The sequence below is a fragment of the Symphodus melops genome (assembly GCF_947650265.1).
Source record: "Symphodus melops genome assembly, chromosome: 8".
Lineage (NCBI taxonomy): Eukaryota > Metazoa > Chordata > Actinopteri > Labriformes > Labridae > Symphodus > Symphodus melops.
The window spans coordinates 15284837-15310332 of NC_136698.1; the positions used below are offsets into that span (position 1 = coordinate 15284837).

Here is a 25496-nt window from a genome sequence, read left to right on the forward strand (position 1 = left end):
CTACGTGTCTTTCAATGAGCATTTAAAACAAATACAAATACGTGGGCTACTTTTTTCTGACTTTTAAAAAAAATCATTTCGGAGTTCACAGTGTGCTTCTTTTCGATCAGGACATCAGAATTACTTAAAGAAACAAACCAAAAAATAGTCAGCCAAACGAGCGTTAATGATGCATACCTTAAAAACAACAACAAAAAACAAGTTAAATAAAAAAATAACAAAGCTTTAGTTTTTCGTTTTTCTTTTGTGGTAAACTGACACATATTTCTGGATGTTTTTACTCCTAACCTTTTATTAATAAATATATTAAAATCCAAAATATATTGAAATATTACATCTTACCATGTAAATGGTTGATTACGGTTCTGTAAAGAATGCCAGCCTTATTTGGCACCTGTTGTCCCAAATTTTTATAGGCCTTCCGAATAAAAATAAAAATGATGCTTAATTCTGAACGAGTGGACTTTCATATGGAGTGAAACCAAAAACAGAGAAAGGAATGTGCTCCCAATTCTATCTGCCAATCGATCAGACTGCGGATGGATCGATATGGCACCAGGGCTATTGATCACTACAGTCCTCTATTGCTGTGCGCTTTCAAATGCAAATGTACCTAAATTATAATCTTTGGCAACACACTAATTCCTTAACAAACTGCAGCGAAACGCTTCACAAACAAGGAGATTCAACGCTTGAGCGATTTCTTATTTCATTATTTTTCGTTAACATGTCGGCCTTTTAAAATTTGGGCGAAGGCCTCTTAGTGTAAAACAAACAGTTCGCTACCGTTTGAAAAATAACAGGACGAACAGGTAGCTTTACAAATTAACAACATATTTAGCCTTTTTTAGCTTTAATATTTTTTAAGCGAAGTTAAGAGAATTTTTAGTAAGAGAAAAAAATAGGTAGTTTGACAACTTAAAAAAATATCAACAACATTTTACGTTGCAATGCATTTATATTGCATGTAATTTAAGAGTTTAACGCACATTTACAAAATGTATTAGACATAAATAGCCTATATAGTCATGTAAACACTCTTGCTCTTCCTCTCTCTCTCTCACTCACACACACACACACACACACACACGGTTATTTAAAGCAGAGCCATTGGCAAACAATGCAGATGTTGTGAGGATCCCAACAAGGCCATATCAGTGTGTGTGTGTGTGTGTGTGTGTGTGTGTGTGTGTGTGTGTGTGTGTGTGTGTGTGTGTGTGTCGTGGATGGAGAGAAGAAGAAGCAGTACCTCGTCCGGCTGACTTGCTCAGAGGCCTGATCAATGCGACATTACTAAACACTGCTACTTAACTTTTGCCAATAGCCAGATTCAAGTAAATATACTTTAGAATACATTAAGTGTGATGCATCAGCCGTGGAGTCATTCAAGAAGTCATGAAAAGATTAGTCTGTCTCTATCGAGTCATTCCTGGGAAAATAGACAAGCGTACGGGAGAGTTGGCCCACACCACCTTTCATTGAAACACTGTGTGTACTGGACTATAAATTATGTGAAATAAATGTTAAGAGGGATGGGATTTACATTTTAAGCACCTGGAGCATAAAAATATAGTTTCTGTGCTGAGAAAAATAAAAGTGTTACTTTTCAAATAAAAAAAACATTTTAAATGTTGAAATAATATGAACAAAACAAATGAATAATGTAGTAAAATGATGTCTGACAGAGAAATAGCCTGTAGCATGTTATGTGTTTTTCCCCTTGCTGCACTCAGCCAAATGAAAAGCTGAGCTCAAACTTTCTGAGCTGAGTACTGTGTGCTTTCTTCGTGTAATGAAACGGCCTGTTGACACAGGTCAAACACATAACAGGATAGATTCAACTTAAACCATCTTAGCAGAATGCATCTTTGGCACTATTGATCCTTCAGAAATGCATCGAGCGGAGCTCGGGGTTCAGCATTGATTAGTTGATCAGCAAACGACAGCAGTGCTTAAAGATAAAAACAAACTGCTGTGGGCCTCATAAAACACTTGAATTGTGAGCCTTAAACTGACTGTACTGCATAAGATATATAATAACAGGCGAATTGAAAGTTTTTTAGAGATGTTTTTTTTTAATAATTACCAAATAAATGAATAAAAAATATAGCTACACAAACATGGTGTGTGTGTACTGTATAAAGTCGATGCCAACGTGGTGTTTAGGCCACTGCCTCGCGCTCTTATTAATATAAAATAAATGAGCAGCTCTCTGCAGCGTCGCCCCAGTCACACCGCAGATATCGACACAGTTAATATTTTATCGTGTGTGTGCCATAGGATATGCTTATTTAAGTATTCCAAAAACAGTTCTTTGGAAATACAATTTTAACTGAGCTCTAGGCAGATGCATAGATTGTTTTTATTATTTTATTTTGTGAGATGGGGGTTGGGGGGTTTCTATGCATAAAATTTAGTTCTGGCTTGCTAAAAGGAAGATTTGAGTTTGAGCGTATTAGAAGAAAACAAAAATTCTGTAATACGTTGATCTGTTCCTTACGCCCTGTGTTGACCCTGGCGTATTTCTCTGATGACGTGGAGAAGAGCGTTTATATCAAAGTAAAGAAGTAAAAGAGCTTGTGGAATATGTAGTTAAGAGTTGTTGGTGAGAATGTAAAACTTTTCAGCGTGTTTGTTTTCGGTTGTAAACCCTGGTGAATTAGGAGCGAGGAGCCAGCAATGAAAGTTAACATCCATCACCACCGCGACCAATAAGCTGCACTGGCCGGCTGGCTGAGCACAGATGACGGATTCGCTGCTGTGCGGGCTTCGGTAATTCATTTTCGATAGCAGTGGTTGCTGGGATCAATACAGGGACATTAACCCAAGCGGACACTGCTGTTCTCCTGATGGCACAAGCCAAAAGCCACCATCCCCCTGTTGGCAATCAGCAAAGACACACTTTTTACGCTCATTATTTTGGGGAGAGGACCAGTTTGCCAAGGCCGCTGATATCACTATTCATCAGAGCAGTTATGGATGGCCCTGACCTAACTGTTGGTAAACACTGGTCAGGGAGATTATTTTATGCAATTTGCAAATGATTAGTGATGCCACTTCCTGGATTGTTTAACTTTTTTTTTCCAAAGTCCGCGGTCGAAATCCTAATAGCCTCATTTTACACAACGCCGGTGCGAATATGCCAAGCTTCTCACTTTGAACAGTGTTCACATATAGTTCACAGAGCAGAGGGGCCTGCTGAGGACACCCAAACATACATTCACGGACAAATCCCGTGAGTGTTGTTACATGTCAGAGAGGTGTTAGTGATTTTTACACATATCCAGCACTATAATGCGTCACTTCTCTCGGCACATCTCACCCTATAGCTGCACATATGGGCCGGGCGCAGCCGTAATGATAACATAATATAACATAGTTTAGATTGTGTTATATGTATGGAATTTATTAAAACCAGATTTTGTTCATGAATGCGTCAGTTGGCAGGTCGAATCTGGTTCTGGATCTTTTTTGAGGCTATGAAGGAAGAAAATAACAAGGAAGACACGTTTTTAACGATATTAAAACAGTCCCCTTCTCAAGTTAGCAAAAATGTTAAAAGTGTTTAATGAGGGAAGATTGGAGTTGGATTAGAATCAGTTACACGCTCGAATCTGCATGTCACACAATGCATGTAACAGACAGGAAGCATTACATATATCAATATTTACTTAATTATTATAGCGGATTGAAACTTTTGAACAATATTGGGGTTGGGGGCTTAATGCTGTCAGTTTTCCACCTAAACCACGTGGCCATTCGTTACCACCCTCCAATCCCCACCACCTCATCGTGCTGCACAATATAGCATTGCGGGCCCCTGCATATATAGGCACCAACCTATTGATGCATCTCCTGATCCATACATACGTTGACATTGATGGATTGCTGACCTGGATTGACGTCAGTGAGCTGCAACTTTCATACAGAAGTTTGTAGGAACATTATGTGAGAGTTGTGGGAGGGAGTTGGGGTTTCGTGGCCTTAATCCGAGGAGCAAAGAATCTAGAGGGGTCAATGCCCAGAGGCTATGATAAAATGACACTCCGCAGACGTTCAGTAACATTTGCTGGAAGACTTGTAAGAAAAAAAAAGTTACGAGTGAAAGTTTGAAGGAGAAGATAGGACTTAAACAACTGACCGTTTTCTTTTCAAACTGTCGGAGAGAGAGGAAAATGTGATTTCATTTGGAGGCTGATTAACTTTCAAAGAGAAAGAGGCCATCCACAGTCTGGAAGTTGGAATCTCATATTTAAGCTTTTAAACAATTTGCTGTTTAAATTGAGATTATTTATTCATGGTGCACAAGTGGCACCTTAATCTTATGAAATACAAGGGTAGAAGCTGAAGAACTCATTTTAAGAGAATATGAGCTTTTCTAATTACGATCATGGCTTGATGTGACACAAGTCAATTAACAACCGAATCGCCCCCTGGGAATAATAAAGTATTTCTAATTCTGAATCGTTAACTTTGAGCAGAGGTGTCACATGTGTTTCTGGCGCCATGTCACACGCTTTTATCTGAAAAAACAAATAAACAAGGAGCTCGTCTCTCTTATCCATCTGAGGGCAAATTTTGCGCACTCTGCAGAGGATTGCATGTCTGTGTTTTATCTCAGACTCTAATGCAATCTTTTCTAGGAGTTTAAGGTTCACTGTGCAACATGAGCAACCCATGACATAGGGGCCAGTGACGTCAGGATGGCTCCAGACAGAGTGCGCGAGTGCGAGGATAGGCCACGGGGGCGCGCACATGCGCACAGGCTCGATCTCATCTTAACATGAGCGCGGGCGCGTCAATATCCACACAGAGAGCAGAGCAGCACTTTGGGTATAGTGGAAGGTGCTCCACAGCGAGAGAAATCCAGGCGTGCTGCACATACACACCCAGAGTAGAGGTTTGTGGCGACTGGGATCTTTTAAAACCATGCTGGATTGACTGCAGAGAGGCAACTACAATCAATGGCTTGGCTTTGAAATCGTTGGACATTTATTGGAAAGGAGTGTGAGACAGAGCGACAGTGAGAGAGGGAGAAAAGCGAGGGAGAGAGCGAGAGAGTGGCGAGAGGGGTGGAAATAAATATCCTTTCAACGATGGAGCTTACAATGGAAAACATTGGAAATCTGCACGGTGTTTCTCACTCCCATCAAACGAGCGACTTAATGAACTCCCCACACGCGCGCCAATCGTCGGCGTCGCATCGGAACTTGGTGTCGCACGGGCGCTCAGCCATGGTGTCCAGCATGGCCTCGATACTGGAGGGAGCGGGGGACTACCGTACAGACCACGCATTGTCTGGGCCGCTGCATCCGGCTATGACCATGTCGTGTGACTCCGGGATGAGCCTAAGCAGCACTTACACCACACTGACGCCTCTTCAGCACCTGCCCCCCATATCCACCGTGTCGGAGAAATTTCACCACCCGCACCCACATGCTCACCATCATCCGCATCAGCGACTCGCAGCCGGGAACGTCAGCGGTAGTTTCACCCTGATGAGAGACGACCGTAGCCTCGCCTCCATGGGTAACCTTTATGGTCACTATCCCAAAGACATGTCCGGCATGGGGCAGCCTCTGTCCCCCCTCTCCAACGGGCTGGGCTCTTTGCACAGCTCCCAGCAGACTCTCAGTGCCTACGGCCCCGGTGCTCACCTCTCCAACGACAAGATGATCTCCTCGGGGGGCTTTGAGTCCCACGCGGCCATGCTGTCCCGGGGTGAGGAGCACTTGGCCCGGGGTCTCGGGGGCCACGGGCCCGGACTCATGTCTTCATTGAATGGCATCCACCATCACAGCCATCCGCACTCTCAGGCAAACGGGTCAATGCTTTCTGAGCGGGACAGGCAGACGGTGGTGGGAGGCGGACAGGGCGGTGGGTCGGGGCAGGTTGAGGAGATAAACACTAAGGAGGTGGCACAGCGAATAACAGCAGAGCTCAAGCGTTACAGCATCCCGCAGGCCATCTTTGCTCAGAGGATCTTGTGCCGTTCCCAGGGAACTCTGTCCGACCTACTGCGGAATCCTAAACCATGGAGTAAACTCAAGTCAGGCCGGGAGACGTTCAGGAGGATGTGGAAGTGGCTCCAGGAGCCCGAGTTCCAGCGGATGTCGGCGCTCAGGCTTGCAGGTGAGTGAGGAGACAGCTCACAACCTGAGTGATGTGGAGGGATCAATTAGAAGTCAATGTGGCGAGACTGTCAATAGCTGCTCAAACAGACATTACTAGAAGTTATTAGTCGATTGTATTGAGTAAAACTTCATCATGACAGTTGGGGTGTTAAATGTTGGGGGAAATCTATATTTTGATTGATGCTACAATCCATGAGAGTATAAACACACGCTGTGCAACACTGTAGGTGTCAGAAACAAACGAGAGGAAGTGACTTCTAAAAGTATAGCCAAAGTGCAAACGTTTGCATAGATGTGTTTGTTTTTACGCACCGTTTTACGCACGGACAGAAACTGACAAACACAGACACACACTCCTCTCCCTCTCTCTGTCATCCATACCCTCCCTCACACATACACAAACAAAAAACACACACAGAAGGAGACCAAACAAAGGAAAGCAGAATGTGACCAAAATTGATTACATCTCGATGCAAATACTATAGAGGTAAAACAAACCTACACCCTGAGAAGAGAGCAAACACCAAGTTTTACTTTGGACTATTTTGCATCAAATGCACTTGATGTGATACTCGCCTTGTCAAATAAGGCGCAAACAAGGATCGTCTGAGGCCTGGCTAGAGAGTCTAGGGAGCATGACCTCCTATAGATCAATATTTCAGGTCCAGGCGTCCCCTTTCAGAGCAGCGCACTGATAAATGATCGATTTGGATCTGAAAGACAGAGACATAAACAGATGCGTCTTTCTCTGGTCTGTCTGTGTTGTGTCCTCTGCCCTCTCCAAAATTTGTCCTGTTTAGCTTTTTTGATGGATTTCATTTTTTTAGGATGTATGTGGGGAATACTCTAAAAAAACATGGCAATGTAAATTAATGGACAATCTTTGTGTACAATGTGGCATTTGTGGTCGTATTGTGACGCTGTTTCTCCTCCTGGCTGATTTCTTGAAGCCATCGCTGTGATTTTTATTGCGCAAATCACATCAACGTTGTGATTTGAACCCAGCTTCCCACCCTTTAAACCCTCCAACACCTGATTAACTGACTCAAATGAAAAAGGGAGACGTCGCAGAGGGGTTGAAACAGAGATGTGTGTAAGAGGTCCCCTCTCATCGATGTTTGTGTAAAGGCCCCATTTAAACGTGCAGCGCTTCCAAACGTCAATCAGGTCCGCTGTGTCGTATTTCAGAGAACAGTTCAATTAAGCAGATATAGTGGCATATTTTAGTTCCAGTCAATGCTTTATTGAAAAGCACTTAATGGCATGTAAATTGTTCCTTTGCGCATTTAGAGGGGTTCTGGTAAATAAAGATTTAAACACTCCACAATTGTCTCTTTAAGTGCCACTGCTGTTAAAGCTAATTGGGCTGTGGGGTTTTATATCTTCTACACTCGGCACCAGGATAACCCAGCGCGGTACCCCCCCCCCCCCCCCCCCCCCCCCCCTCCAAATCCAATTGACAAGTTGGAGTGGCACAGCCCTGTGTATAGCGCACACCCCCTGCATATTCTACAGCGGTCAGGCCCAGGGCAATCCTGGCGGTAACATGTGTATGTGGGTCCGTATTTGGTTTGAGTATGGAAATTAGGGCTACACTCTTACTTGTATTTGATCTAGTGGCGATGGATGTTATTGATTTTTTTGAGTTTTAAAATGCATTTTAACATACAAATCAACTAAATATGTTAATTTTTCTGTCTGGAATCAGCAGAAATCTGGTGCTTTTTTGTATAGTGCAATCACCTGCAGTTACAAAAGGTCTGAGGGAAAAATCAAGTTGGTATAAATGACAAATGACTCTTATGTAAATGCACGGAGCAACATTTTACTTATTGCATTTAAAATCACCATTATCCTTGGTGCGCATGTGGGCTGGTAGTGGGAGTTGGGGGGTTGCGATGCTGAAAGTGAGGCTGGGCCATACTCGCTCGGCCACATCAATCAATAAATTCAAATTACTATTCCAAATTCATCACAGTCACACAAATCAATGCCGCTGCCCTGCTTAGCTAATGTGAAAATGCCAGTGTACACACACACACACACACACACACACACACACACACACACACACGACAATCCAGCCCTTAAACGAAAAACAGAGCAGAGATAGGCCCGTTTGAGGGGAAGTGTGTGTGTCCTTCACGCTTAACATCTCCCAATGCAACGAGGGCAAAGACCCACAGGCTTCGCCACCTATTGTTTTCTTCATGTGCACAGCCAATCAGCGAAGTCCAGCTAAAAGCTTTAACCTTTGGATGCCTTTGTGAGCATCTTTATGCACACGCATAAGTCCCCTTTCGTACAAGTAAAGAGGCACCACATTGCAATGCTGCACGACCAAGACAGACGCGCAAAGTGAGGTTTGCGTGGCGTTTAAAGATCGCATTAACGATGAAAACAATTCGTCTTTGCATCTGTGTTGAATTCCACACTCCATCTCAATGTATTTGGTCGGGTCAATACAGCCCTGATCAATAAGGATAGCCAGTGCATCTATCAATTATCCCGCCTCAGCACTCTCTCCCATTGGTCTCTCCCCCGGAGTAGAGGGGGGAGGCGCGGGCCGGAAAAGGGGGGGAAATAGGACAGCTGTTATACAAATAGAAAAAAAAGCTATTGCAACACCTATTTTTTTCTGCTCTGCAATCACGTTCTTTTGGCCGTCTGTATTGCACTTTCACTCATTTGTTCTGCAGGGTTTAGTCTTTACAGAGAGCGTAATCTTCCCGCTTGACACCTCTATTTCCTGACAACAGAAAATAATCATATCAAATTCTGGGTAGGCTATATCTTACAAGGCGCGGGTTCGCATCAAAATGAAAGAAAAAAAAAATACGAAATATACTTCCCGTTATTACTCAATACTTTCCCATGACAGTGAGGAGGTGCCATGGCATCCCTCACCAAAGAAAGGCAGGGGGGAAAGCTCAGTTGGTTTATTACCATTTGAATGGCCAGAACACGTGCCAGGGGGCGCAGGTCAGGACCCACAGGACACGCAGAGAAAACATTGCAGAGAATGAGGGTGAGAGGCCTCTTTTCATGTTTCAATGAGCTACACCAAGTTTACACAGGCCTAATACGGGAGCGATTCTCCTCCCCTGCACTGGCTTCCACCATCACTGCAATTTCTACATTCGTCTCATGAGGTAGTATTTATTTGAGTTCTCTATGAGATATAAACGAGGTTTCACAACTAGGATCATATCACGTCAGGTTGCAATACACTCGTTAACATTTCTGAATTGTTGTATACATATATTCAACAATTTATATAAACAATTATTATTTAGTATGCTACCTCAAGAGTGCACAAGCTGCTGTTCCCTTTTTGTAGGCAGAACGTTTCAAGGCGCTGTCCAGAGTGCTGAAACGGACCTCCATCCACAGACATCAGCAGCATCTTCTCTCTTTTTTGGAGGACAGTTGAAGGTGCTGAACTGGAGATTCACCAATACATAGTTAATAGCGTTCTTGTAGGCCCTAAACACCATTATTTCATCCAACAGCTCCCACCCATCGATCAATATTACAATCCACAAACGCGTCAATCACATAATCCAGCACCCATTTTAAAGTCAAACAGGGGGTTCCATTTAAATCTCATTTTATCACTTCTTGGGGCTGGAAAACACAAACTATGGGTCGTTTTATATTGTGGGATGCCTACAGAAACAACCAACAACAACGAAGAATAGTCCAGGGTGGTGCTTCTTCTGGGTCATTTAAGATGGGATAATGGGTTTAATTGGAGGGGGCATTAAAATGTGATTGATGTGGGTTAATCTAAAACAAGATTTTTTTTTCTCATGAAGACGTGGTTTGATGTTAGCCAGCGAAATGATCGATTGGGACTTTAATAATTGATGTGTGAGAGGAAGATGGGGGGTAAACAGTGCAGCTGCGGTTTCAGAACCTCGTCTTCGTTAAGCACAGCATCGTGTGCTGTAAGTAGTGAGACACGCATGTACATGCATCGCCTTTGAAATCCTCTAGTGGGAGAGCAACAGTCATTTTCTGGAGGTTATACCTCGAGGCTATTTAGTTCTAATCCCGGATTCACTGCGGCTCAAACCAGATGAAATGACATCTCACGCCCTGCATCGTTATCTGCAACCCGGCTATATGATGCTGGCTGTATGTTGGAGGGTAAAGCTGATTAATACAGCGTTATATTTACATAAAATCTTCATGTTGCAGACTCATTTAAATACTCTTTATTGAGGGAAATATGCAAGTTACATAAGAATGGGACGTTTTTGGAACCCCCTGCCCCCTTTTATGACGCAAACTGCGTCCTATATGATATTTGTGTTCACCACTGCATAACAGGAGCATATCACAGCCTGCATATGTGTCGCCTCCCCGTTTCTTCTCTCCTGTGTGTATGTGATCGGGATGTAGAGTGCGTCTGCGCCACATTGTTAAGGCCGATCTGGCGAGCCCTGAATCTGTATCGATTTCCATTCCCCGGCCTCTGCTTTCCATCTCTGGAACTGCGCCATGCAGCCATGCAACCCCCTTCGTCTCCACCATGCAACACCATTTCTCCCATTAACAGCTCACCCTTCAAAACACACAATGACTAATAAACTTAGCATGCACATGCACAGATCTACTGCAGAGGCATACCTCTCTTGCTCCCTGGTCAGATGCTGACTTTTAACATTTTAAGAGGTTTCAGCAGCTGATCTGAATTTCTGTGATATAGGATTAGCCGCACGAGACGGCTTACAGTTCACAGACAGTTAACCTCTTTCTGCTCATTATACATCCCACCCACACTGCTCTGACCAGCCGACCTTATTAGTCTAAATAATGTAATTTTAATAGAAATCAGATTAGCGACAGAAGTGTGAGCCTGTTCTGTCTCCCACATCTTCACCTATTTCTCATTTTAGCAACACACGCGCGCATACGCACGCGCGCGCGCGCGCACACACACACACACACACACACACACAAACACACGCTTTGCAATTATAAATGCAGCAGAGCTCTGGACTCTGTACAGTCTAGAATATCGTCTCTTCTTTTTTAGATGATCAATTCCTACGCTCCTTCGTCGCCCCCTCGCCAAACCGGATCGATAGAAGAGAATGACCTTTAAATCAAATTGCTGGCAGAGTCGACTGAATGCACGCGGCTAGCATCAAAGGGTTAACAGCGCTGCATGTGCGTCTCAATTTTGAATGCAATACAAAGCGTCAAAAATTAAGGTCATCATAATTAAATGTCATTATATGTCTTCGCGCTCTTTGGTAAATTGGTTTCCCTGTAATGTTTGTGCTGTATGCGCGTGTCTGCGTGTGAAGATGCTTGTTGAAAACAACAAAGTATACTGTGGCTTTTGACCCGCCACAATCTGCAGATGTTTACACAGGAGCAGAAGCAGGAGACATGTCCAAAGAGCAGACTGGTTGTGCAATTAAAATGTTGACCACATCACATCAGCACAGCTGTTACGTAACGCCGGGATGCCCCCAAAATTGCAGCTGTGTCAATACCATACTGTGTCCAATGCAAGGACAACAACAACACAAGAAACATTGTAAGTTTTGACAGCAAAAGAAAAACGTGTTGGTCACATTTTCATTTTACTTCTGTAACCTTTACTAACCCCCACCATCACCTTTTTTTCCAAACTAACATGCCAGAAGTCTCTGCCCCCTATACGTAAGAAATCTGAGACACTGGTTTAAGAGTAACCGGTTACTTTTTGAAGACCTTAGTTATAAACGTGTTCTGCACACACTGGCTGCTTATCTGACACTCTGGCAGGCCATCGCTTATTGAAGGGCCGATAATGGCTTGTTTAATGCACAGCTGAAGAACACAAGGCAGGGACAATGTCTGCGCAATTAAAGAGAAGAGAAGGCGCGTGTACGATTAAATACTATCAAGTTTATTAATCTTATGTTAGGAGTTGATTAAATCTTAAATACAGACAAATGTGGAAGCAGAGTATCTCACACAATGTTTCATCATTTCAGGGATAAAGGGAGAGAGTTGTATTTTCCTAAATAATAATAATAATTAAAAAAAAGTGTCTGTATTAAACGCACTGAAACATTGGAACATTTTGACTTCAGGAGAATACATTATTGAATATGGTCGAAACATCAACACTTTAGGAACGGAGTACAGGTATAGCTCAAAGTCGTTTAGTCTCTTTTAGGATGACGGCTAACTATGTCTTTAAAAAATAAGGAAACAAATAAAGCAGAAGGTGGAGAGAAAGGTTGGAACAAATCACATGTCCACTTCTCCGGCATTTTGAAATCAGATCCTACAGATGGTTTGTACAGAACCTGTGTAAGTCTTTGTACAGGGTCGATTACAACAAAACCACAAACACACACAAACACACACACACATGCGCGCAACCCGAAACTCCAATTGGGCAACCCCACAAAAAATCAACAAAGGAACAAAACGGCTGGGAAATCAATTGATGAATGAATCGATGTGTGCGCATACAGCCTGTATTAAACATGTTATTAAATATAACGAACTGGTAGCAGTTTATACACATTAATATATGAAGTTGTTTCAAGTTGTTGCTTTACTGAGCCGCTGGTAAAACACGGACTATTGTTATCAGGATTCCTAAATGTCGGAAAAAGCACTGTGTGTGTGTGTGTGTGTGTGTGTGTGTGTGTGTGTGTGTGTGTGTGTAGGCCTTTACGTTCCAATTAGTAAGGCCTTTTCCCATCCATTTTTAAGGTGGATTTAATATTTTCAGAATCAAAATTAACATTTACACCGTCATATTTACATTTTTCTTAGTACAATTATTTGCATGCCAGAGCTTTTTTTTAAAAATTTGTGGTCAGATCTGATACACATGCAGCCTAAAAATGAACTGAATAGTTTGGACTGCCCACAAATAAATATTTAAAATAAAAGATACCTAAAGCCTCAGAGAATTAAGACCATCAAATGAAGGTTTTAGAATGTTAATATTAAAAATAACAATATATCAAAAACCTAATAAAAAATAAATTAAAATAAATAAATAAACCTATAAATGAAATTGAATGAGCTGCTTAACAATAATAAAACGTTTATTATTTAACATATAATAGCCATATGCTTTCATAGCATTAAGGAAAGCAGCCCATACAAACGCAATTATACGGCAAAATAAGAGCTGGTTTGGAAACATTTTTTACTCTCTTCATATGATTGATTGAGAAGTGTATTGTATTGAATCTGGAAAATTCCTGCATATTGAAATGCTGTCCCCATAGAAGGTAAACAAGATCATCTGACTGCAGATCGGTTGGTGATTCTACTGCGACAAACACGGATTGAGCAGAGGAAAGACAGCTGACATTTAAAGAATACTCAAGAAGGCTATTTGGATAAATGTGATGGAATTTTAAAAACTTGAACATCTCGCCATTATTGGGGTAAGCAAAACAAAAAGAGGGGGAACTTTGACCCAATTGGCCTGTAATATATTCTGTACTGGTATCCATGAGGTCTTTTAATTTCTGTCTTTTGATATCTCTACTCCAACTACTACTTAATGTTTTACTAGAAATGAGCGCAAGATAGATGCTTGCATTTTAGAAAAATCACTCATTTTGTCAAATAAAAGTCGCTTAAGGGAGATTTTGCGGTTATTCCTTAAGAGGTTAATTTAATTATAAAGCAGTTACATGTTTTGACTTTATTTAAAATTATTTTCATGTGTTTGAAATCACAACTTGCTTACTAGTGAAGTAGCAGTACAATTGCTGTATAGTTAAAATATTCCATAGTTTTAATATTTTGAGAATAGCCATACGTAATAAATGCGTAAAAGTAAAACAAAACAAAACCCCAAAAAACCGTGCTGGTGCACACCTGTTGTTTGGGGGACGCCTGCCTTTTTAACATAAAGCATCATGATCATTACCGCTATCACGCATAACTGGTCAAAGCAATTATGAATGAAATCGATGATAATCGCAGATGAGAGTATCACTCCAACAATGGAGCCTCATACAAATAAGTGGCACATGCAGACCAAAGATGCTATTAAACTGGCACCAAATTATGCTGGTTGAAATCTAGTCATGTAGCTATACGCGGCTCAGTGCGTTTAATTATCTTAAACCTCAAAAGGAGTGTGATCACCACAAGCTGCAGCCATTACCGATTATTGATTTTTTTTTTTTTTTTACTTTGCAGTTTTTTTGGTTTAGCACTCGGTTGCATAAAACAAATTGCTCAGTGTAAATATACCAAGCTGCATTTGTGCGCATCTTAAAGTGAAATAAAGATTATGAAAATGTCTGATGTGTTTATCAAAGCAAATTGTGAAGTGCTGGTGCATGATGCAGCAAACGTAAACGGTAGAATTGAAATGTTTGCAGGCAGGCAAGCTGCAGAGGACTGAGGTTTGATGTGGGCGAAGGTGTAACTGAGTTCAGGTTGAGTGTTATTGAATGTGCTGGAGAAGAAATGCCTCGCAGCCGAGTCGCGGGAGAAGGCAAACAAACAAATTGTGTCGCTTTATCAGTATATTAACACCAATTCTCACTCATTACATTAAGGAGTATTGAGCTGGAAGTGTTTTGGCCTCGTGCGAGAGAGAGAGAGCGAGGGAGGGAGAGAGAGAGAGAGAGATTGGCATTGCCCTGCAGCCATGTAGAAATAAATGCCACCGTATACACAGGCGGATACACACGCTGCTATTAATCTTTAGGGCAACAGTCCATGTGCACAAAGACGTTACTTAATAAATAGACTGACACTAAAGCAACAAACTGCATGATCATGTAACGGCAGACGAGCGCAACAAGCACACTGCATAGATAAGTACTTTGGATTGCAGTGTGTGTATTAACGTGCCGAAGCGTGACCTGTAAACATGTTTATTGGTGAATTAATTAAACCAGCCGACGATGACCCTGCTTGCTTTACAAACAGGGCTACAGGGGTGTACATGAAGACAGTTTGGAAACCGAATGTGGAGAAAAAAAGGCTGGAGGGAGGATTTCAGATGCAGATGTGTAATCATGGTTTCATGAAACACTACAGGCACAATATTAGGCGGTTTGACTTTCTCATTACGAGCAGGAAGGGCAGAGATGATCAATAAATGATTAATGCTCAAGGTGTACTCACATCTGCTGGGATACGAGGAGGAGGCCCGAGACAGCCATGAGCGCGCGCTAAACACACCTATAGGAACAGGTGATGATCACGGTTATTTTCTGTCTCTGATGTTTGTTTTTTTTTAGTCCGCTAAGAAAATCCGGATCATCACACTTCCTTCCTCTCCACCCCTTCGTGAATCTCATCTCCAGGCCTTCTGCTAACCCCCTCTCCTCCCCCACCTCCTCCTCCGAGGCATAATTAATTGGACGAACTGAATTTCACACACGAATTATTCACGAATCTATCGATCGATATTGAACACCCAGGGCCTTTCTCTTAACCTCGCTTGGTTTGTCGTGAAGCAAAGAATATTAATGTCATCAGCGGAAGAGAAATAGTTGTACCTTTTATGCGAGCTGCATGGGGACAAGTTTAAGAGACAAGATGGATCCTCTCGAAGGCCCTTGGATGGACTATAAGTGAACTTACGGGGAATGATATCACAAAAATAACATGTAAAAGAAGCTGCACCAAAATAAAGCCAATCTAATTATTTAGGCCTATCAGTGTTTCTATGTTAGGAGCCTGCAGGGATGCATTCAAAGTAGGTCAGCTCCACATCGAGTAATAGAAGTTACATTTCTGTGTGCGCTGCACGTGCAGTGTACGATCAGCGGGGTGTACAACTCAGAAAACACTCAACACCTGACCAGGATTTTTGCTCCTGTCCGGTGGCTCTTTGTGCACGAGTTTCTGTCCGTCTCTCGCTCAGTGCCTACTGTAGCTCTAAAAGCTGCAATGATCGATTTCTTTTTCTTTTCTACGCTGAGCTTGGCTCAGTAATCAGGGCCCCCTTCCTCACCGATCGATCGATATTGATTACTAAATCCAGCGCCTGTAGCAAATGCAGCGCACTTTGGCGCCCCGTGCAGCAGGGGCCACGACGAGAGCGACACCTGCCGACCGACACGACACAAAGCACGTTGTGGGGGGTGGGGCTGCAGGACGTGACTTTATGGTGGGGAGTGGAGCCAGAACTGTCTGAGGATGTTCTGAAGCCACACACGCTCCATCTGAACGGCTTCTTGACAAAATATATTGTAGACAACTGTGACGACTGATTAGGCATCTTGATCTTTAAATCTTCTGGATTTAAACAGTTTAGAAATTGAAAAGAAAAAAAAAATCAGTTTCTCCAATTTCTAGCACACAGATTTGTCATCAAACCCTTTAGATTTTAGAAAAGTCCTATTTTCTATTTAATTAAACCATTTTATTTTACTCTGTACAGAGAGGCTAATTGTGAAACCTTATACAGTTTCCTTACCAAAAAAAAAAAAACAACGTTATCTCTTCATCAAGCTCAAATGATTCATTTTCACTGCAAGAGACATACAGTCTGAATGCAACACTTCATATTTTGAGGGACATCACTCCGTGTGTTTGTAAGAGAGAGAGAGATTGTCAGTATGTGAGTAAGTGCGAGTGTGTGTTTACACGTGTGTTATTAAAACCACACCTGTGCGAGGTCACACATCACTGCAAAGTCACGCACAGGAGGGAAGAAAAGGTGGTATTCAGGTCAACCGCAAGCTGTATAAAAAATAAATACTCAGAGTGGATTTCATTATTTGGATAGTAATAAATCTATATTGATAATAACCTTTTTTTTTGTTCCAGAAAGAAAAACAGGAAGTTACTCTAACAACATGGTCTACTTGTACATGTTGCTTTACAACATATATGTAGTCGTATAAAACTGTACATATACACTTGTATTATACAATTAAAAACAATGTGTAGTATTAAGACATACGTATCTATGGACAACAAAACACAAATTATTAGATGGTTTTAGATTTTACAATGTTTCCTTATAGTAATTGCTTCTGCGTCACAGGCCTAGTTTAGAGCTTCCCCTGCTGAGAAACGAATCCTCTTCATACATGTCAAAGCAGGAGGGGAGTGTAGAATTGCTGCTGACTAGTTGTAGCTTCTTAGTGGTCAATGAGAAGCTGATGCAGCACAAGTCTCACGTGGAACATGTATGCATGTATGCCTATAAATAAAACTGTGCCATGTTATTGACACATTTCACCTACAATTGTTTCCTAGAAGTTGATATTTTTCAGATTCTTTGATGATTTCAGCTTGAATTATTAGGTTGTTGTTACAGTTAACCAAACAACAGTTTGTGTTGGCTTTGCTTTGGAAAATTCAACTAGTGTGTCCAATTCAAATTTATTTTGTAATGATTTCACCACAAAATTGACCTCAAGCTATTTTAATTTCTGGTTTGATTTAATTGCTTGATACTGACAGGCTCAACTGGAGAACACCATAACACAGTTACACTACACAATACAAGATAACAAAACATATTTTATGTTTAAGGAGCACGCATGACATAATGATGCATGGAAAAACTCAGATTTTTTTTTTTTTTTACAAAAGCTTTTTCTAAAAAATAATAGTCAAAAAAAGGTTTATGTATACCAGTATTTATATTCTCATCACAAATTTGTGTCAAAGATGTTACCATATAGATGAGTGACAAATAAAATAATTTCCTAATCAATTCCGAGTTTGAATCGATCCCCCTTGGTATGTGGCTGTAAGTCAGAATTTCTCAAGGTGCTGTTATTTTATTATATTACTGGCGACTTTGCAAGAGAAAAATCCAATAAGAGCGAGAAGATATAATTTAAGTAAATTTATGCATTGCCAACTTGTAAGATTTTATTTCTTGCACTTTAATTGTCCATCCTGCTGATGTATCATCTGACCAACGCAGACAACTGAAGCTAAACTCTGAATTATTATCCTCGCTCCTCTGCTCATGACAACCTTGAATCTTACTATAAATCAAAGCATTATATATGTTGATATACACACTGTAAGTACCATATTAGCATGTTGGTGTGATATATATATATATATATATATATACACACATACATATATATATATATATACACATACATATATATATATGTATATATACACATACATATATATATATGTATAGTTGCAGTGTTGATGTGAAATATGAAAATGATGGATGGGCCTGTGTGCAGGTTAGACATCTGTAGTAAACAGATTGGACTGCAATGGCTGATCAATGGGCTCTGTTCCACTGTAATTAGACACACAGCGCCACTGCTTGGCTCCAGCCACTTCAGCATAATCGCAACCTTCCCTCCAAACACACTCACAAACTCATACACACAAACACACACAAGAAAAAAATTCTGTCCTTAAATGCATCAAGATTCTCACACAAACACACACACAGCGTGGGAGTGAGACATTATTGAAGGCGAGTATGAAAGTATCAGACAATACCAACTACAGCAGGTGGAGACCCCACAGGGATGGCATCTTTCTCTCTCGCTCGCTCTCCAATTTGCTGCCGTTCTATGTAGACAGTAGGGAGGCTGAGAGGGACACACAGTCTGTTCTGGCAGGATTCGATCCTCAGTCAGCAGGGGGATGTGTGGCTGCAGAGGTGGAGCCTTAACCTTTCACACACACACACACACACACACACACACACACACACACACACACACACACACACACACACCTCCTGCTACATTCTCTCTGGACACCGTTTGTGTCTCTTACACTGAATCCGTCTGCGGCTTTCCAGTCATTTCCCACAAATACGTTCACTTACAACCCGCTTACCCACAATACAACAGTCAATTAACTATTAATTTCTGTGTTTCGCTGCCTACAACCCCTGCACCCCCTCCCCCCCGGACCCCCTCCCAAACCTAAAAGAGTACACTTGGTGTGTTTCTTTTGAAAACTGCTTTATGATGGGAAGGGGCTCGTAGCAGCCTGTGCATGCACCTCTCAAGTGTTTTGGGAGGGGGGGGGGGGGGGGGGTTATAAATACCCTCTCAGAGCTCAATAGAGTGGGCTCCAGTGGGCTCTGTTTGAAGTAGCAGACTGTAGACCTGCTGGGGGGGGATTCTGACCTCAGTCCCTACAGAGAACCCCCCAATTCCTACAGCAAAGTCGGTCAATATCTCTTTCTCCTTCACTCGCCGCCCCTCCCTCTTCTTCTCAACCTTGTCTTTCGCTCACACACACGCACACGCACACACTTTGTCTTACTCCTCTACCTTCTCTGTTCTTTTCTCTCAAACCTTTTCTTACCCTGCCGGCCCCTCTATCTCTCATTTACACACGCACACACACACACACACACACACACACAAAATGCTTACTTTTGTGCAACAGTCACTCAGTCCCCCATTGCGACTCAAACTGCATTAATATTGAATCAAACAGCAGTGTCTCCAGCTAGCAGGCAACAGCCAGTCCCCCCCCCCCCCCCCACCTCACCCCATCTTTCTCTCACCGCAGGCTGGCTCCCTGTCTGCACTCTGCAGGATGGAAGGAATATTCCCACTGGGCAGGAGGCATGGATTAGCTTTAAATCAACTTTAATATGGCGATAGAGATGGAGCTGTAGAATCTCTGCTGCTGTATAAACTAGATTTTATGTGTTTAAGTATTGGCTAATGATACACTTAGTAACTTTACTTCCCTCCACCTTCTGTCTTTGTTATTTAATCAGGAAAATAAGCACTTTTGTATATTTACCTTGCTTTGTGTTCTCTTTCCCCTCTGCCTCCCACTCTCATCCCCATCCCTCCCACCGCTGCCATCCACACCAAGCCTGCAAGCGCAAAGAACAGGAGCAACACAAGGACCGCAACACGGCGCCCAAGAAACAACGCCTGGTCTTCACTGACCTGCAGCGCCGCACACTCATCGCCATCTTCAAGGAGAACAAGCGTCCATCCAAAGAAATGCAGATCACCATCTCCCAGCAGCTCGGTCTGGAGCTCAGCACCGTCAGCAACTTCTTCATGAATGCACGTCGCCGCTGCGTGGACCGCTGGCATGATGACCACGGTGCCAGCCCAGGGCAGCCAGGCACATCTGCCACCACCTTTTCCAAGGCCTGAGAGGAGGAGGGGACCTTCAGAGGGCCAGAGTACCAGGTGGGAACAACAGGCATCATGGGAAATTGCCTGTGAAACCTGTCTATAACAACCCTACCTGGTTCTGGACCATCTGAATGAGTCCTCTGCCTGAAAAATCCTTTGTGCCATGCAATCATCTTTTTTGTCAGTCAGAAGTTCAAGCTCTCACCTGCAACAAGCATAATCTAAAAGGTGAAATGTGAAGTCAGGTTCACTCTGCATTACTAACACAAGGACAATCATTGATTCTGTCTTTTTGTGAAAGAAAATCATTTTTATGGCATTTGAGAAAGTAAAGAGACACCAAAGATTTGATGGGTTTTTTTTGGACATTACCAGCTATTCACCGGCCTCATGCACCACCTCAGTTTCCACTGATTCAGTTTCTTCTCCCCACTCACCTCCTTTGTGTCTGCCTCTTTCGTCTCTGTCTCTCTCATCCTCCCTCTACACTGGCAACACGGAAACAACAAGGGCGAAAAGAACGGCAATAAATCTGACAGAACAGAACAGCACATAGCCTTATTATCCGAGCTCCGTCCTGCACACACAAGGCCATCATAGAGAAAACAAACGCAGCCTGTGAAAAAATAAACAACAAGGCTTTTTTATTCTCCGCCTCTACCTCCCCCCTTCTCCTGTAGTCTCCTTCATTCCTCGGCCAAAGGTATTCCCTGATGGCCAGCCATTTCAGAGAGCAGCTCAGCCTGATCATACGGCAAACTAATGAATTGAAAAATGAATCGATGCAGACAGAGAGAGCGGGGCCTTGACCTCTCCTGAAGGTGAAACTCAAGACGCTCAGCAGTAGATACTCAGGTCTTCCAGGCCCAGGTCTATATTTTTTGCACAGATGTTGGAGGCCTGTGGGGAGACATGTCATTATTACTCTAAGCCTGAGCCTAGAGTCTGTGTTTCTCTGACCAACAGGAGAGGCGGGCGAAATGTCTGGACATGCTCTTTGTTCTGCTGGGAGCTCTTCCTGTGATCAATAACTGAGAACCAAGCGACAACAACACGATTGGGCATCGGGCCAACTACATTACAGCTGCATATGAAAAGCAGAATGTAAGAGGAGCACATGAAACCCACTGGAGATGGGGACACAAAGGCCTCATAACAACAGCAGCAGCAGCAGCAGCAGCAGCACACCTCTCCCTCCAGCCCTGCCTGTGCTGGCAGAGCAACAGTGCCCCCTGCTGTTGACAGCAGAGACCTTAACCCAGTTGAGCATCACCGGGGCTTGGAGAGAAGAAAAGGGAGGGAAGAGCCACTAGATTGTGAGGAGAAGTCATGGCACAACACAGTCAGGCCCTCGCAGCTCTTTGAAGGCAGATCAATAGCTAACCATTATCCTATTGTTGTTCCTCATCCAACCAGCACTGGTGAAGCCAGAGGAGGGGGGATGGTTAAAGTGAATGCTGAAAACGCAGGGATTTAGCAAAGACAGGGATTTATTAAGCCAATCCAAACAGTAAAGAATCCACAAAATTCAAGTACAGAAAATATACGAGAGAGGAAAGAAAAGTACAAAAACCAGTGCTGACATGGCCACATTTGAGATGCAGAGGTTTGATTTACATTATTTTCAGAGGCTTCATATTTGGTCTTTTCATCCTTCCATCTCATCTGTTTGCAAAAAAATGGGTTCTTGACAGATGTTAATCAAACAAAATTCTCTGGTTATTCCCACACAAGGGTTATCAGTAGCTATCCCAAAGCTAACCACCACACTCAGCTGTCAAAATGCTACAATAATTAGTGCCAATGCTTACTGCCTTAATGCGAATCAAAGAATATGGTACTAGGGTTCACACACAGCTACAGTGTGCCCGGATGACGACGGGCAGTGTGTGCCATAGCAACCAACAATCAGCTTTTAACTGAATTAAAATATACTTTTGTAGTAAAAAAAATGAAAAAAGAATCAGATTTTAAGGCATACAATAACCAAACCTCAAATGACAAAGACACCACACACACAGTACGTGACACAAATGTCTCCAACACATAATGGACACATTTTAAAGCAGAAGAAAAATCTTTCATTCTATCTTTGGTTCTCTACCTCCTCTGTCCTTCCTAACCCCATTGCCCCCCCACCCCCCTTCCTCTCTATATTGATGCGGGTATTTAATTAGTACCATAGACACAAAGTTTCTATTTCTTGTTACTATTGTGCTCTGTTGTGCATAAGTAAGGCACCTTGTTGATAAATCGAAAACAAAAAAGGAAGGACTTTTTAAAAGAAAAAAAAAGAGGGATGCAAGGACCGAGGCCAATGAAGGATGTATTTTTTTTTTTTTTTTTTTTTGCATTCTATGTGAATAAAGACTCGGATGAGACATTAACCATGTGAAAGAGAGAAAAAATGACAAACAGGGAGCTGCTGAAGAGAATAATACATGACGGATGCTCTCTCTCTTTTTGGCATCTCATGTCAGAACTGTGGTACGCTCATCCCCCCTTTAAACTGAGCCCCAAGATATGGGGTAAAACAGAGGGGGACAAAACATGACCTCCAAATGTCCTGGCTCATTCAATGTGTTCTATTGGAGAGTAGGTGGGGGTTAAGCTCTGGACTCAATAGTTTTCTGTACGGTCTTAAAAATGCAACTGTAGCATTTCCAACAATGTAGTCAGATTAGCGGTGCAGATTAGATAAGTGATGGTCATTGTAGAGGAGTCGACTGAGAGGTACTGACTAAGTTCACATTGCTGTAAGCAGTGAGTTAATGTCGTCAGAGGATAATGAGCTAAATATGGATTTGTGGTACACAGTTCAGTGAGCATAGGTAAATAGCTAGATTCAGCTCGTATGCTGACAAAATGACATTTGTATGTAGTGAGAACCAATGTGGCTACCTCACTAAGCTGAGTGGTTTGTGAAACCGCCACTAATACCAAAGAAACTGCAGCCTACCGGTCCCAAACTGCCAAGGGGGAAACACAAACCAAAAAAATAGAAAAAAAAATCACATTAAAAAAAACAAAAAAAACCTCCCCCCTCTTTGACCAAACCCGTTACATCCACACAGATAACATTACGCACACACACATCTACACCTTTGTACTAGCGGAGCAGTCAGACTGCATCGTGCCACATTGAAGGAGGTGGCTACTTTGCAGACAGAGTTGAGTGCCTTTTCCCTTCAACCACGGGTGGGACTGCACTGGACACACACACACACACACACACACACACACACACACACACACACACACACACACACACACACACACACACACACGCACACACGCGTGCAGTAATGCGGGTGCATGCATATAGTTGCACACTCCTTTACAAACATGCACTCACATTCAGACAATGCACATATAATTGAATGGACAGAAAGGGGGGCCAAAGAGAGGGACACAGAGTGGGGGCTGTGTCAGCGTTTTCTCCCATATTGACTTTCCATCTTGATACACTAGAATACAAGCACTTTATCATGTAGAAAGTCTATAAAACATTTTCTATACACTATTTATTTGAAACAAAATTATATGTTACTCCTTAATCTGTCAGTCTTTGTTACCGCTCTTTTGATCTTCTGGTAGCTCACAGCTTTTTGTGCTTTTTACTTTTTTTTTTTTTTTTTTCCCTTCTGCCTTGTGTGCTCAGACTCTCAGCCACTTTCGCTCTCTCTCATCAGAGATATTTTTGTGAAACAGAGAAAGAGGGGGGGTAAAGAAGCTGAGGCTCTAAGCGCCTAGAGGGCTGTAGATGTAAACTTTTAACGCTTATATCTCTGCCTTGTTTGTTTTTTTCATCTCCACTGCGTGCAAGCACAGAGGCTGCACTGGAAAAAGAGTGGAAGACGTACTGACGGTTTATAGACACAATTTCTCTCCTCCCTCCACCTCGTCTGTCCAGTCAACCTCTCCCCCTGGCTAGTACTAAGACCCGGTAGGCGTGTGTTGACAATTAATTCTGAAATACCTCAAAAAACTTTCATGTAAACTTTATGTAATTTAGACTGAAAATAATACTGCTAATGATAACAATGATTATGAAACTATGATACTAAGATAGTTAGTTTTGGAACTTGTGACTTGAAGCTTTATACTGTTAAATTCCTTTTATTTGTTTGCTCATTTTTCTTGTATGTTTTCTTGTTTGTTTTTGCTACGGCATGTAATTACTGTTTTCATAAAGGAAAAGACATTGTGAATGTTTCTGTGGAGGGTTACATGAGAAAAGAAGAGACAGAAGAGAAGGCTGAAGTAGAGAGAGAGAGAAGCAGGGGCTACTCACATCCGATGTTTAGTTCAAAGCTCTCCAAGCCGGGTACATTAAAATGAATTTAAAAAAACACACAAAAAAAACCAAGACAAAAAAAAAAAAAAAAAAAAAAAAAAGTAATTACAGAAATGTGATTGAGGCTGAATTCTAAACCAAAATCTGATGTTATACCAAAGGAGGAAAAAACCTTTTACTCATTGTTAGCGTTCTTCTGCCTTTAAGTAGTCTTTTCTCTGGAAAAAAAAAACAAAAACAATTTCACAGTTACTTTTGAAGGTTCCTGGGTGTGTCCAAGTGCTCCTGATGTTCTTAGAATATTGAAGACCAGCACCTCCTATTGAAAAGAAGGTGTGCTTTTTTTTTTGTGCATGGATATTGTATAACTGTATAGAAACCAACAGGAATGACCTGTGATTTTGTGGGGAGAGGAGGATGGAAAGACTTGGGGGTGGGTGGAAAAGGGTGGGTGGGGGATATTTTGGTTATCAAAACGAAAAACAAGGGTGGTAAGATTTGGGTTTTAGGCATTGGAGGGGTCCTTGTTTTTAGAATTTCTGTCACTGTTGGATTCACTGGTTGTGTGCATGTGTTGTTGCAACCCGTCCCCTTTCCCCATGTTTCTTTGATGTATATAAATCCAGACAGTAGGGGGCAGTGTGTGCTGGGGGAGGTCAAACTCCTCTCCTCCCAATCAATAGCATTCTATCTTCATTCCTCAGCTTGTGGTCCTCACTCGGGTCCTGAAATGTGTGTCTTGCTTTTCCAAAGACGGGCTGTTTACTTGGAGTTAATCAGAGGGACACACACAGGCGCGAGTGGCCTTGAATATACCTGTATGTCTGTCTACATGCTTTTCTTCAATCTATGTATGTGTGTTCATTTGTACCTATGTGAAAGACAAAGTGATTTTTTTATGTTCCTTTATTATGGGTTGCAATGTTTGTCATGCAAAACTTTGAAACCATTTCTTACTGACTGACCGACCAACCAACTGCAGTACCGTTCGGCAACCGATAA

The 25496-nt window shown here is 42.2% G+C and overlaps 1 protein-coding gene across 1 annotated transcript; it reads left to right on the top strand.

Moving 5' to 3' along the window:
- The first annotated feature begins 4827 nt into the window (after positions 1-4827).
- On the top strand, positions 4828-24562 carry onecut3a (one cut homeobox 3a). The gene is made up of 2 exons (XM_079350403.1): positions 4828-6132; positions 19923-24562. The coding sequence occupies exons 1-2, from the start codon at positions 5097-5099 to the stop codon at positions 20213-20215; spliced, it is 1329 nt and encodes a 442-aa protein (XP_079206529.1). The 5' UTR covers positions 4828-5096; the 3' UTR covers positions 20216-24562.
- The last annotated feature ends 934 nt before the right edge of the window (positions 24563-25496 follow it).

What these genes read in the sequence shown, in the direction of transcription:
- onecut3a (XM_079350403.1), top strand. Translation starts at nt 5,097, where the DNA reads ATGGAGCTTACAATGGAAAACATTGGAAATCTGCACGGTGTTTCTCAC. An exon ending in GTCGGCGCTCAGGCTTGCAG is followed by an intron (nt 6,133 to 19,922) that starts GTGAGTGAGGAG and finishes ATCCACACCAAG; the next exon opens with CCTGCAAGCGCAAAGAACAG.